The 14,069-nt window shown below is 35.4% G+C and overlaps 1 protein-coding gene across 1 annotated transcript in view; it reads right to left on the bottom strand.

The window, feature by feature from the left end:
• LOC110022215 (BEACH domain-containing protein B) overlaps nt 1–14,069 on the bottom strand; it is a 196,248-nt gene that overhangs the window by 32,000 nt on the left and 150,179 nt on the right. Inside the window, 6 exon segments of the mRNA XM_020721041.1 lie at nt 4,416–4,604; nt 4,692–5,028; nt 5,111–5,540; nt 5,657–5,966; nt 6,083–6,243; nt 9,700–9,873. Of these exon segments, the coding sequence (XP_020576700.1) occupies nt 4,416–4,604; nt 4,692–5,028; nt 5,111–5,540; nt 5,657–5,966; nt 6,083–6,243; nt 9,700–9,873 (1,601 nt within the window).

Raw genomic sequence — 14,069 nt, 5'->3', positions numbered from 1 at the left:
AAGCGCGCCTCTAACTCCAGCTGGCTAGATCTCTTCTTCTAGCAGTCGGATGTCTCCTGCCAGCCAAATGACCCACCAGAACTCCTATCCAGCGCCGAACCCTCCCTTGCCGCCTGCTCGCCCATCCAAGCGCGCCTCTAACTCCAGCTGGCTAGATCTCTTCTTCTAGCAGTCGGATGTCTCCTGCCAGCCAAATGACCCACCAGAACTCCTATCCAGGCCGATAAGGCTGCTCCCAACCAACCGAAACTCCAGACCCTGCATCCTACCTATCAAAATTTCTGTACAGTCAGCCAAATCTTCTGTCCAAGCCGCTGGTCCTCTCCAAACCTGCTCCCAACTATCCAGGCCGATAAGGCTGCTCCCAACCAACCGAAACTCCAGACCCTGCATCCTACCTATCAAAATTTCTGTACAGTCAGCCAAATCTTCTGTCCAAGCCGCTGGTCCTATCCAAACCTGCTCCCAACAGTCGGATCTCGTCCGAGCGTTATCTTGCCAACCAGAGTGTCTATCCAACCTCGTCCGGTTGAAATCTACCACACGCAGAGCTCTGTGAGCGCTTCCTCCCCCCAAGCTCGAGATCGAGCCTCAAAGAGCCACTCGAGCCCTCTTTCTCCTCCTTCCTCTACGAGCCACACAAATTCGATAGTTGTCTCCTCCCTTTGCAAGTTGCACGACAAGAGAATCTGTTGTCTCCTTCCTCTTCCAACTCTTAAACGAGCTCCTACAAGCTGCACGAGCTCTCCTTCCTCTTCTGCGGCTCAGTTAGGGCACGAATTCCTCTTCCTCCCTCTTATTTGCTCTGGTGGAGTTGTTCGAGCCCTCTACGTACGAAAAAAGAGTGTCGCACAAGCTCCTCCGATTCTCAGTTAGAGCCCTCTACGTTCGAGCCTTCTTCCCTTCGATTTGATCGTGATCAGTGGAGGGAAACAACCAAGCAAGTTGCTCGCCTCCTCTACCTCCCTCCTCTTCTTCTTCATTTGTTGTGGCTTCTTCTTCTTCTTCTTCTTCTTCTTCTTCCTTTTCCTTCAACTTATACTTCCTCCACCTCACTCTCCCAATCTCTCATGCGTCTGTTGCCTCTCACGCTCGCTTCCACTACTGAGTTCAAATAAGGAGCCGAGGGTATAGCCTAGACTTAATCTTCCCATTGGTGGTGTGAAAGATATTTGAATGACACTTGTGAAGCAAGTGTCGTAAGAATAAAAGTTTTTTTCTTTTTTTTTGTTTATTATTACAACAATTGCCAAACAATTGCCAACGACAAGCTGGACAGAATTCTCAAAACTCAAAACAAACCCTAAAACAAAAAATAAAAAAATTATATATAACAGACAACTAGGAGGGGAAGGCCCCTCTTGGGCTGACCGGCTCTACGCCCCTCTTGGTTGAATCAGTTCAATCCCCCTAGAGACACCGATTTAGTAACTGTTTTTGAATCCGTCATGAGAGTCCTGCGGTCAAATTGCCACGGTCGCTCCAATAATAGGTGGGAGGCATCCATGGGTATCAAGTCACACAAAACCTGATCCTGCAGCCGGCTCTTAATCAAGAACTCCACTAGGCACCTCCAATCAATGCTGATCCGTTTTCTTTTTTCAACCACGCTAGAGAATACGGCTGGGAGTGCTTCTAAGTCATGAGGCCAACTTCTCCTCCATCTGTATAGACGTCATGTTCTTACTGCTCCCCCCACCACTAATGAGACTGCACACCTTCCCATTCACATTACAACATGTGTAGAATATATTGTGACGAACCCACTGTAAATCTCTTGTTTCCTCGATCTGTAAGATCCGTTGAACCATGAGCATTTCACCTTCATCTGGTGGAAGATTATACACATCACTATGTTCTTCAACTGCCTCCTCATCTCTAACTTCTTCCACAAAACCCTGCTCGGTAAAAGACACAACTCTCCTCGTCGGACAGCTGGAGGCCATGTGCCTAAATCAGTGGCATCTGAAGCATTTTCTGGTTGAAACTGTAGTAGGTGTGCTACTTTTCTCAAGCCTTTTCTAAAAAGGGGTGACTCTATCCTTATCCGAACCAGTATTCTCAACTTCCCGAGGTGTGCTCCTACTGGCATCTCCAATTGTGCGTGAGTGTTTGACTGGTGGTGGTTGTTTGCTATGTTTCTGTTGTCTTTCCACCTTCAATGCTAAGGTCTAAACATCTCCAAGTGGCCAATAAAGCTGAAGCTGCACCACATTGCCAATCGCGAGCTTCAGCACCCCCCTCCCCCCAATAACCGGATAGGATGTGTTCCTCTAGCGTAGTCAAAGCACACTTCATCTGCAATTAGTCAAACTGCGCTGTGAACTCCTCCACTGATAGATCTCTCTGTTGTAGGTGGTAAAGTCTCAAAAACATAACTTAGCGATAGTGAGAACTTGTCGATAGTAAGAAGGCATGTATTTTCTCTGCATCGACTTTTGCATCTTCTCCCACCTAATAATCTTGTCATTGTCTTCTCTCTTCCTCTACCTCTAAAAGTTATCCCACCAAGGAAGCACTTTTTCTCATTTTTATAGCTGCGAGCTTCACCCTTTTGATTTCTGGCACCTCTTTGTACCTAAAGATCCTCTCAACTGATTGTAGTCATTCGATAAAATTATCTGGATATATACCTCTATCGAATTATGGTAGATCCACATTTATTCCAAAGTCTCTGTGTCCTCTATATGTAGGCTCCTCTCTTGGTTTTCTATGATACTGGATTCTAACACGTTGTGACCATTCTTTATCATCACTGAAATCCTCCCTATGGAAAGGTTTGAAATTCTAGTCTCTTTAGCTTCTTCGATTTTCTTTGTCACCACATCAAGGGTAAGTCCCCAATGGATTTCATCCTCAATGTCCTCAACTCTCCGCTGAAGTCGACGTATCTCTCATTGTATTTCTTCCCGAATAGCCTAAGGCATGTATCTCCTTGATGACATGGCTAGGGATTAGAGTTGGGAGGTAAAAGTGGGTGTAAAAATTGATTTAGGATTGCTAATTTTGAAAATAAGCAATGGAAAACTAGGGTTAGGTCAAAGATTGGTTATGGTTTTAGAATTGGAAAGCATTTGAAAATAAGCAAGGGAAAACTAGGGTTAGGTCAAAGATTGGTTATGGTTAAGCAATGGAAAACTAGGGTTAGGTCAAAGATTGGTTATGGTTTTAGAATTGGAAAGCAAATTTTGGTAGAGGGTTAAGACGGATGCTAGGAAACCCTAGAACAGGACTAGAGTTAGAGTGACTCTGATGCCAAATGATACCGGAGTTAACCAATAATCTAAAAGAAAAATAAATGTTATTACTCCAAACAACCAATTACAATCAAATGTCCCTGCTAGACCGGTCCCTTGGCGGATCTGACTCGTTCAGCCATAAAAATCCAGCGTTAATGACTACTGACTACAAAGTGAAACATTCGGTTAACTTTGTATCTATGATTGCTTCTCGTTCATTTAACTAAGAGGCCATGTTATCAAGCTAAGATGAAGCATGCTTGTATTATCAAGTTAAATGAGACTGATTCTTTCATTGATGACAAGCGATTCCAAATATAAGTATATAGGAGACCGATAAGTAAAAAGATAACAAACTTATGTTAAATCAATTGATTTAAACCCATAAGACATATGATCACTAAAAAAAAAAGGTTACTGATGTTCATACTGCCCGGTAATATCGAGGCATGATTGGGAACAGTCTTAATGATCCAACATTTCCGTTGTTGTGGATACAACTATAATGAATATCTCTTTGCTTCGCGCCAATGTTGCAGTTGTCTTGATTGGAGTAGGGGCACCATCAAGATCAAGTTTTCTATCTACAGCTTCATATTGCGCTTCAGTATATTTTGAAGAATTTTGAATCCCTTGGACCATCTAACTTAATAAAAAAAACATATTTCATATAGTTCGACTATAGTGAGTAACCTTGATATTGCAGGTTTTGATCCTTACTACTATGCCTTTTGCAGGTGTTAAGTAGAATAAGAAATGCTACAGCCTCATTGTTCCTCAGGTTATTTGGAAATGGTGCCAAAGAGGCCTTGTGAGAACAATAGAGTTTCAAGCCCACATTCATGTTTTCTCCTCCTTCCGGCAACGTTATCTAATAACCTGGTCTGGCAGATGATGCCAACTGAGCCTATATTGTCATGTTTGCTGGAGGGGAAATTCCCGTGTTGATTAAAAATCAAAGGAGTAGATCAAATTGGCTCCATGTTTCTTATTTGGCATGTCACCGCTCCTCCAGTCCCAAGCTCTTTATGCTTGAAAGAAAAACTTAGTTTTAAAAAAAAAAAACATCATCTGAATTTTAAGAAATAAATAAATAACATAATTGATGAAGCAATTCTACATCACAAGGCAACTAAACTGAAAAGATAGCTCAATCATTGGAAATTAATTGCAAACCTCTGTAGGAGAATTATGAAAAGTTGAGAGCCACCAAGCAAACTAACTTGCTCTAAAAAAGATGCCAACAGTTGCTCCTGAGAAAGAGCACGAATAACCATGTGCAGTACATCTTCAATGCACGCCATGTCTTGACTTCTCTTAAAAAATGCAATGAGAGCTATTATATCAGATGCAGAGATTCTTTGCCTGAAACCAACAAAAGGTTGGATATGATTGGGAAATTCAATAACAAAAACAAGAAGTTTCAGCACAGCTCTATAGATTCTATCTTACCTCAAACTCATTTCAGCAAGGCTTAATAGAAGAAGACGGATTTTGCGAATTTCTTCTTGGCCTGGTCTTTCACCAATTACTTGTTTGGTAGTCGAATGTAACAAAGGCTTGCATCCAATAGCAGATTGAATATCAGCTTTATCCCAGTAAAACTGACGGATTATATCAATAATGCGAGGGAGTCCACAAAGCATTGATAATAAGGCTACTTCCTTCTCAAAATATTGAATAAGAAACATGTAAAGGTCCCTTTGCACTTCATAACTCGCATAAACCCAAATATGTGGATTCAAATAAATATGTGAAATCGCTTCTTTAAGCAGTGATTCAGATATGCCTGCACTAGAAAAAACATTAAACAACAAAAAGAATTATAGAATAGATAAATGCATACCCAATGGAGAATATCATCTCATTACCACAAGTGCCCAGAACATCAAACAAGTTCTTCAAAGCTGAAAGAGTCTCCATATTTAATTGGTCCGGCGGAACTGACTGGAACAAGAAGCCAAGGATAGAAAGCCCTGACAGCTGATGCATTTGCTGTAGATTGGAAGGGTTTCCATCCAAAACAGAAGTAATAAGATCAATAATCTCAGCTGCAAGTTTATCTCTCATAATTGTTGTTATCAGTGTGTACTCACGCTGTACATTAGCAGATCCAGACTGATCAAACTGTGTCAAAAGAGGGAAAAAAACAGCAACACCACCGACACAATAGATTATTTCTTGGAGCAATCGACGAGAGCATAACTGTGTCCCGCCCATAATTCTTGCAGCACAAAAATTTTTATCTTGCGAACTATTAATCAGGGATGACACGTTGAGCAAACTACTACCATTGCTGGCCTAATTTAAAAAAAAAAAAAAAAAGTAGTTAACATAACAACTCTGGCACATTTGGACGAGTTTTTAGAAGCCAGGCAAATCAGAACAAAAAAATACGTGAATAAATTAAACAAAACCTGTGCATTCAAACCAAATATGATCTTCGACGATAGGCCATCTTTTGCATCTAAAATTACATCATAAAGTGAACTATCTGAAGCCAGGGGAATCTCATCACCAAGAAATGAATACATGTAACTTGGTCCAAGGGAGTATATACTCTTTATCTGCTCTGAAGTAAGGGTATCCGAAAACATATAAACTGGACCCATTTGACCAATAAAAGCACATGCCTTTTCAAAATTAACTTGGTCACTGCCTTCAATTGAAGGAGTATATTCTGCCCCAATTGTACACTTTGTCAAGGCATCACCAACTTTTGCATATCTTAAGAAAAACGGAAAAAAAAAAAACAATTATAGCTTTGCTAGAGTTGGAAATGAGATAGCTAACACGAGAAGCAAAAAACAATAATAATAAATAAATAAAAACACTCAACTGACCTACACTTTTCAGAGGACACCAAATCTCCGTCCACATAACATCTCACAGTGCTACCGCCAGAAAATGCTCTTCCTATACTAAGAATGAAGCAAAGAAAATACCATTTCCTAGGATGAAGATTGAGAGACAATGAAATGCAGAGCCTTTTTTGGTTGATGGACTGCAAAAGAAAAGGTAAATTATCATGTAGATGAAAAAAAGAGCAAGTGCAAGCAACTGAAAAATATAAAAAAACTATAGATAAAGTTTAACTACAACTATGTACGAACTTTTACACAGGCAAGGCTAATGTAATTGTGCATGGAAAGGGGTGGAGGAATGTAACAAACACAAGAATTTATGCAATGCAGCCCTATTCCCAATCATAGAGACAGATTAAAGGCAATGACAAATCCACAAGACATAAGAACACCTTCAGATTCACTTTGCACCAATTTTAAAGTAGATCCAAGGGGTATGAATATACTGCTTGACATACTCGAAACATTCCTTTCACAATTCATTCCTGCAAAGAATGGCATTAAAATGAAGACTCAATCTGTAGTTCATTGATGGGGCTGAGGCTTTTTGCAATAATGTTTTTCATTTTCATTTGGAGGTTATGTTGTCAATGGTACTTAAAATAAGTTTTAAAATTCTCATTGTTACTCTTGTATGTTGCTTCCATCTCTTCTTCCATGGTTGGAAATACAACACAGTTCCTCTGCCATGACTGATTGAGTATTCCACTTTTCTTTCTCTTTACTTTTCCTTTACTTCTTCCTTTTACATTATCAGAGACAGGTGGTCTTAAGCTATGGCTGACATTTAAAAAAGGGCCCTAAATGGTTCATGCAAAGGCGAGAAGATAAATTCTCCCTCCTTATCAAATCACACCATCATTTTGGGAGTCTTAGGACTCGCCTCATATTATGTAATACAAACTAAATAGGAAGAACTTCTTCCAATGGTCTGTAAAAGCGGGTTTTTATAATATATATAGAACCATCAGCATTGATTCAATTGAATCAAAATGACAGTTTCGCGGTTAAAACATACAAAGACGAAGGGTGCTCATGTGAGCAAGCAACAGAGAGAACGGGAGCAAAAAAAGTAGTGTGAAAAAGAGGGAGCGGACAAACAATGGCTGGGCAAACTGAAAGCAAGAGTGCAACCAGGTATGAGAACAAACACGGCTTGCAGCACAGCAACTTGGATGGACTAGTGACCGTGAGCGAGATCTATTTCTTAAAAATCGGAGGAGGTAAAGATTTATTTCTTCATATTTCTTCCAAATCAGAGACATTCATCCAAACTTGAGAGGATTGACCAAAATTTTCAACTCCAAATCAATAAATCCTTGTAACATTCTCTAAATTGCAAGTTTTTTCAGAAAATGTATCAGAAGAGAAAACCAAGAAGAGTAGTAGTCATTAATTTTACAAGAAGGAAAAGACAAAATAAATTTAAATTAAAGATTTTAAAATTTAATTTAAGTTGAGGAAATCTGAAATTTTATGGTAGGATTTTTATTCTATCTTCGCGGGTATCAAAAGCTTAATTTTGATGGGATAAATTAATCAATTGTAGAAGCAGGACTATGTCTTTGTGAATGAGAATATTGATGATGTAATATAAAAAACAAATAAATTTAGAGGTTGTTTCACAAGTACTTAGAGGCTAGTTTAAAAATAAGTATTGATCAAGTATAATTATATATTAAAGTGAAAAATATATTGATGAATACTGTAATTAAATCATTAAAAAGCATAACAATTGAAATAAATTTAATTAACACGGATATCTTACAGGTACAATTATAGGTATTCAACAAATGAGGGCAACTGTATTAAGGATTAATAAAGAAAGAAAATTATCTAAAGCCAAGATAGGTAATTATATTTCTATTTTATAGTAATTTATCGTTCCTCTAAAATTTGATGCACTAATTGATAATGACCTCTATAACAATATTGCATCAATTGCGACCATACACGATTACAATAGCATGAGAATGATGCATTGTCGTGTTAGCCTAAATTGAAATACCTCGATTGCAACAAAAATTAAACAATCAATTAATTTGACCAAACATCTTTATTATCAAGGACGCAGACAAAATGAATTACAGCAATAGGTTTGAAGCATCTAATTTATTAAAAAAGAATCTCCACAATCGATTTGACCAAATATGTTTATCAAAATCATGGGCAAGTGAGAGAATGGTGGCACTTTACTTTTAAATTAATTAGAATTTTCTTCATTGGTGGCACTTTCAATTTATTGGATGTTTTAATTGGTTAGTGATAGTATTCAAAATTTGAATTGTTCAACTGATTGTAGGTTCCCGCCTAGGTAATTCCTTAGCCCCGGCGTCAAAACTTTCAAGTCACAAAATCTTTTGTATAACTATAATTGTAGCAAATTTGATTAAAGTCCATAATGGTTGTAAAAGAAATGTCAAATTATGTAGAAGAAAAGAAAATAATAAAGCTATCACAAAATAATTTAAGCCTTGTGCCATTAAAAGGTGATTACATCCACAAAAGCCAATCCTTGAAGGAATTCACATCCAACCAAGCATACAATTAAATAGGAGAGGAAATATAAACATAAAAATTCCTATGGTTGGTAGAAAAACAAATAACAGCATTGGATGCAAAGTTCGTCAGCAATATAACAAGTTTGGGAGAGACCACATGTAGCTTATCCGTGGAAATAGATAATAAAGCACAAATCCAGTGAACCAGGAAGTCAACAAACCGTAATAAAGATCATACCCTCAGCCCTTGGAATTAGACAATTGAAATGGCAAATAACAGCAAAACTAAGCTGATCATGTGGCATCATGTCGAAGCCATCGTAAATTGCCAGGTAAAATAGCAAATTACAGCATACAATAGATAACATTAGCCATCAAAATAGATGAACATTGGCCGTGAACCCATATATTAATGACTGAATCAGCACAATATCCAAACCCTTGAAGCAGCAAATTATGAACACTTAAGCAGGAAAATCCATAAACAAAATCAAACCAAGCTAGGAGAACAGAATATTAAGGCTTTAAGTGACATCGTGTTCTCATAAGCATGCTCAAAACAAACAACAAATTAGGACTGTCATAAAACAATGAAATACTTAAGGAAAATTAAAACATTGCTCGTTTTTGATAAGCTTAAACTTGTGAACTCCCATAAGAAACCTATGCTTTCCTCATTTTAATATCTTGCTTTCTCAATTATTATAACTCCGAAGATAGTTTGTATTTCTATTAATGATGCAATTAGTTCATTTTAAAATAAATTTCCCAAGAAAATGTGAAGTCAACTATAGATGTTATTTTATATAATGAAAATGCTCCCAAGGGAGCTTTTTAGTCATCATGGAGTGCATTACAATAATTTAATTTTCTCTAAGGCCATTCGATGTATCAGTAACTCTATAGGTGGAAGGAGCTAGTTGAAACTGATTTTTCATAAAATTTAGGAACTTCAATAAAAGTTTAATAATAATTTTAATGAAATAAAAAAAAACAAAGACTTTAGTGCAAATTAGCCCTTCTCAATACCCAAACTAATTAACAAAAGGGAGCAAAGAAGAACTAACAATTTATCTTAAGAAAGGGTGAATTTACCTCAAAAATCAGTTTTTCTTTGCCAAGCATAGTCGAACATCCCCTTCCACTGTCAGAAAGAAAACTAAAAAGGCCCATAACACCATGGTTAGGAAACTCCTCTACCCTGAGCCAGCATGAAAAGGAAATCCCTTTATTGTTTGGGCACTGAAGAGGTTCATTTATAGAGATCCCCTGAACATTAGAAATGACACAATTATGCGTAGTCTTGAGTGAAAGGTAAAGAAATTAATTGAACAAGAAAATAAGCATTTCACTTATTGCGAAAGCAAAGATGAATATTGAGAACAATGTTATATGCCATATTTCTGCGTAATTTAACTTGCTAATACTTTTTACATTCAAAAGTTTTATAGAATATGCAATCAAATAAGATGATGAAAATACTATTGCATTATCATGTCAGTTTTAATCATACAATATGCAATCAAATACAACTGCATTATCGAACCATGTAGCAAGGCTAGGTCAAACAGAAGTTATCGATAAATGTTATTAAAATGAGCAAGAATCTCAACCTCTATTAAGATTAACATTAATCCTGCTTTCATAACAAAGGCTCTCTAATGGACCGAAGAATGTTCTGAATAACTACACTAAATGTTCTCTATCCATATAACTCATCACAGTAAGAAACCATAACAATCCAACAACCCATAATGCATATGGAACAGCATCTCTTAGTCTTCTATACATAAATGCACACAAAAGTTTGACAAGAATATTAACAAGGTTTGATGATGAAATAAAATGCTCGTGTGAAATGAAGATGATTCATAGACCATAAAGCAAACTTCTAATCAACGATGACCATAAAACCAGCACTAATTATTATCATCATCAAATATTTAGGGCCCATTTCATGAGCCCCTTCTGTTCGTCTATACTAAGTATTGAATATGGCGTTAAACCTACCTTTCACAAATAGCTTTGCAAAACGTATCATCCACATTAACTTTATCCATCTTTTTTCTTTATTATCATCGGATATAGTTTGATCTACCCAAATATTGGTGTATCAAATATCCTTGATTCAAAATGTCTAAACCACCAAAGTCTGCTTTTCCACAACCTCATCTCCAATGTATGCTACTCCAAGCATCAATCAAATACAATTATTGTGCAATATCCTTCCTAATTTTAACATGTCCCATGTCATTCTCATCATTACAACACTTAACTTTTGTAGGAATTACTTCACTTCAATATGATCGAAGAAATAGAAAAAACCTCCCTAATTGCCATTTTATAAAATACCTCTACAACACCAAGATATTCTCTTATGGCATAATTTTGAGCCACTTCATTATTTTAATCAACAGTAAATTTAGAATATATGTTCTCATCTATATCCCAATTCGTTTCTTAGATCAAAGATTCAATGATATATCCCACATAGGTATCACAAAAGCTTTTAGCATGTATGATTGCTAATAGTAATGTTAAACCCACTAAAATTACAAATATCACATACAATCATCCTTCTCCAATTCCCAAGCCCTATCTTAAGAAAACTCTCCACTGTTCTAACTTCAAAATTAGATCGATATTAAAAACAATCTTCCCTAAATTTCGTCCATAAGCAATGTGAACGAGAATAGATCGATATTAAAAATATTCTCAACCTCCAATCTTCCCCACTTACAAAAATTTCTTCATTAAAATTTAAAAACAACGCATCACACTTCATACCTCATTGAGCAATGTCAGCATTAGTTATCCATAAATTTTCTACAGGCTTCCCATTTTTTATAATTTCAATTGTAACCCTATGTCCTACCAATTAATTTGAGTTAACTTTTCAATTTTTATAATTTTTTTATAGTTATCCTATTGACCATTTCATTAAGATTTCACAAATTAATCCTAAATCTTGGACTGTGATACCACTTTTGTCACTGCCCGACTCGAGGCTTAGAATTAATAGAGGCGAGTACAGACAGTTGGAATGTGTGAATTAAACTTTCTTTATTCGTCTACAATTTGGCAAATGAAAAAGCCACTACAATTTAAATTAAACATGTACAAATAAAATTACCCCGTTGATAAATGTTCATGTCTTCTATAAACGTTTTCTTGGCTACCACTCATCTTTTAATAATTTAATTAAACCTGAAAAATTAGTTAAAATACTTGTAAGTTAAATGAGCAAGTGAATATTCGTAGTTCTAAACTACAACAATAAAAGGAAAAGAAAAAACAATATGCATGTCAGTTAAGCTTCTTTATAAATAAATATAAGCATTTGACATGCCATTTAAAGAGGTTTATATTATTCTCATATCAATATCATTTTATATTTATACAGTCATCACAGGAGGCACCGCAAAAAAATTGTGTCAATTAAGACATCAATATAAATATCATTTTCATTTACGTGCACGAGTACATTAGTTTTCCACCACTAATACCAGCAAGGGGTGTTCCAACTTAGCCAAGCATGCACATACAAGCATACTATAAATCATTTCGTTACATTCTAAATATCATCTAATATCTTTCTTTTATAATATGTACGAGTAATACATAAGTATAACAATGCAAATCAACCACATTCATTTCTAGATGATTAATTTGAATAATAAGACAGAATAATCATATTCTGGTTGCAGTAACAATGCGAAAGAATAGTTTGCCTTTTACTAAAATATATTCTATAAGTTGGGAATTTATTTTGAAGATTCTTTAGGCTCGAGGTTTCTCTAAGGAGTTTTGCAAAATTATCCTCTCTAGGCTTCATTGCAATAAATATAGCATTCTCATTAATGGCCAATCTCGGGGCTTTTTTAATGTGGGCCGCGGGATTAAGCAAGGAGATCCATTATCCCCTACTAAAAAAACTAATATTAGGATAGGATCTTGGAATATAGGTACTCTCAATGGTTAATTAATGAAATTAGTTGATATTATGATCCATAGAAAAATTAATATCTTATGTATTCAACAATCTAAGTGGGTTGGAGAAAAGGCTAAGGAGATTGTTAATTTAGGTTTTAAATTTTGGTATTCTGGTAAGAGTCGCACTAGAAATGATGTAGGTGAAATTATAGATAAGTGTTTGAACGATGATGTTGTAAAAATTAATAGAGTTGGAGATAAAATTATAGCCCTTAAGATTATCATTGATACTAAGATTTTTAATATTATATGTGCTTATGCCCCTCAAGTAGGTTTAGATACAGGGTCTAAAGATAAATTTTGAAATGACTTAGAAGACTTAATACAAATGATACCTCTTGAAGAAAAAAATTTTATTGGAAGAGATTTAAATGGGCATGTCAGTAGAGTGGTAGAAGATTTCAGAAATATTCAAGGTGGCTACGGTTTTGGAGTAACTAATGAAAAAGGTAGAGTTATTTTAGATTTTGCTTTAGCGTATAATTTTGTCATTACTAATACTTTATTTAAGAAAATTAATAATTTTGTCATTACTAATACTTATAAGAGTGGATCTAATAAAACACAAATTGATTATTTTCTTATGAGAAAAAGAGATCGTCGCGATTGTAAAGATTGTAAGGTCATTCCAAGTGAAAATTTAAGTCCCCAACATTGTTTATTAGTTTTAGATTTTAAGATTAAGAGTTATAAAATAAAAAATACTAGGACTCATCATCGTACAATTAGATAGAGAAACTTAAAAGACACATAAAATTATTTTTATGAGTAAAAAATTCAAGATTTCTATTAAACAAGTGACAAAAGTTGTACTCGGAGAATCAAAAGAAAAAGTTTCTATAAATAAAAATAGTTGTTGGTGGAATAATAATATGCAAGAAAAAATAAAATATAAGAAGTTATGTTATAAAAATTGGCTTAAATGTAAAAGCACATAAAACTGAGAAAAATATCAAAAAAGCCCATAGGAAGTCTAAAAAAATAATTTGTGACGCTAATAGTTCTGCTTTTAGTGATCTTTATAATAGATTTGATGTCAAAGATGGTGAAAAATATATGTATAAATTAGTCAAACAAAGAAAAAAGGAAAGTAAATATTTAACTCAACTAAAGTGTATTAGAGATGAAAATCAAAAAGTATTTTTTTAGAAAAAGATATTCAACATAGGTGGGTAAGTTACTTTGATAAACTTTTTAATGAAGTTTCTGAAAATACAATCGACCTTAGTGATCTTAATATCGTGAATAATAATAAAAAATTTCATTTTTACCGGCGCATTAGCAAAAAAGAAGTTCACGAGGCTTTAAAGAAAACCAAGGGTGGAAAGTCTGTAGGACCTCATGATATCTCAATTGAAGTGAGGAAATATTTGGGGGATTTGGAAGTTTCTTGGCTTACTAAACTCTTTAATATTATTTTAAAAACTAAAAAAATGTCTGAGGAGTGGAGGAAGAGTATTTTGGTCCCCATT

This window comes from Phalaenopsis equestris, unplaced genomic scaffold (assembly GCF_001263595.1).
Source record: "Phalaenopsis equestris unplaced genomic scaffold, ASM126359v1 Scaffold000174, whole genome shotgun sequence".
Lineage (NCBI taxonomy): Eukaryota > Viridiplantae > Streptophyta > Magnoliopsida > Asparagales > Orchidaceae > Phalaenopsis > Phalaenopsis equestris.
This window is presented reverse-complemented; position numbering and strand designations above follow the sequence as displayed.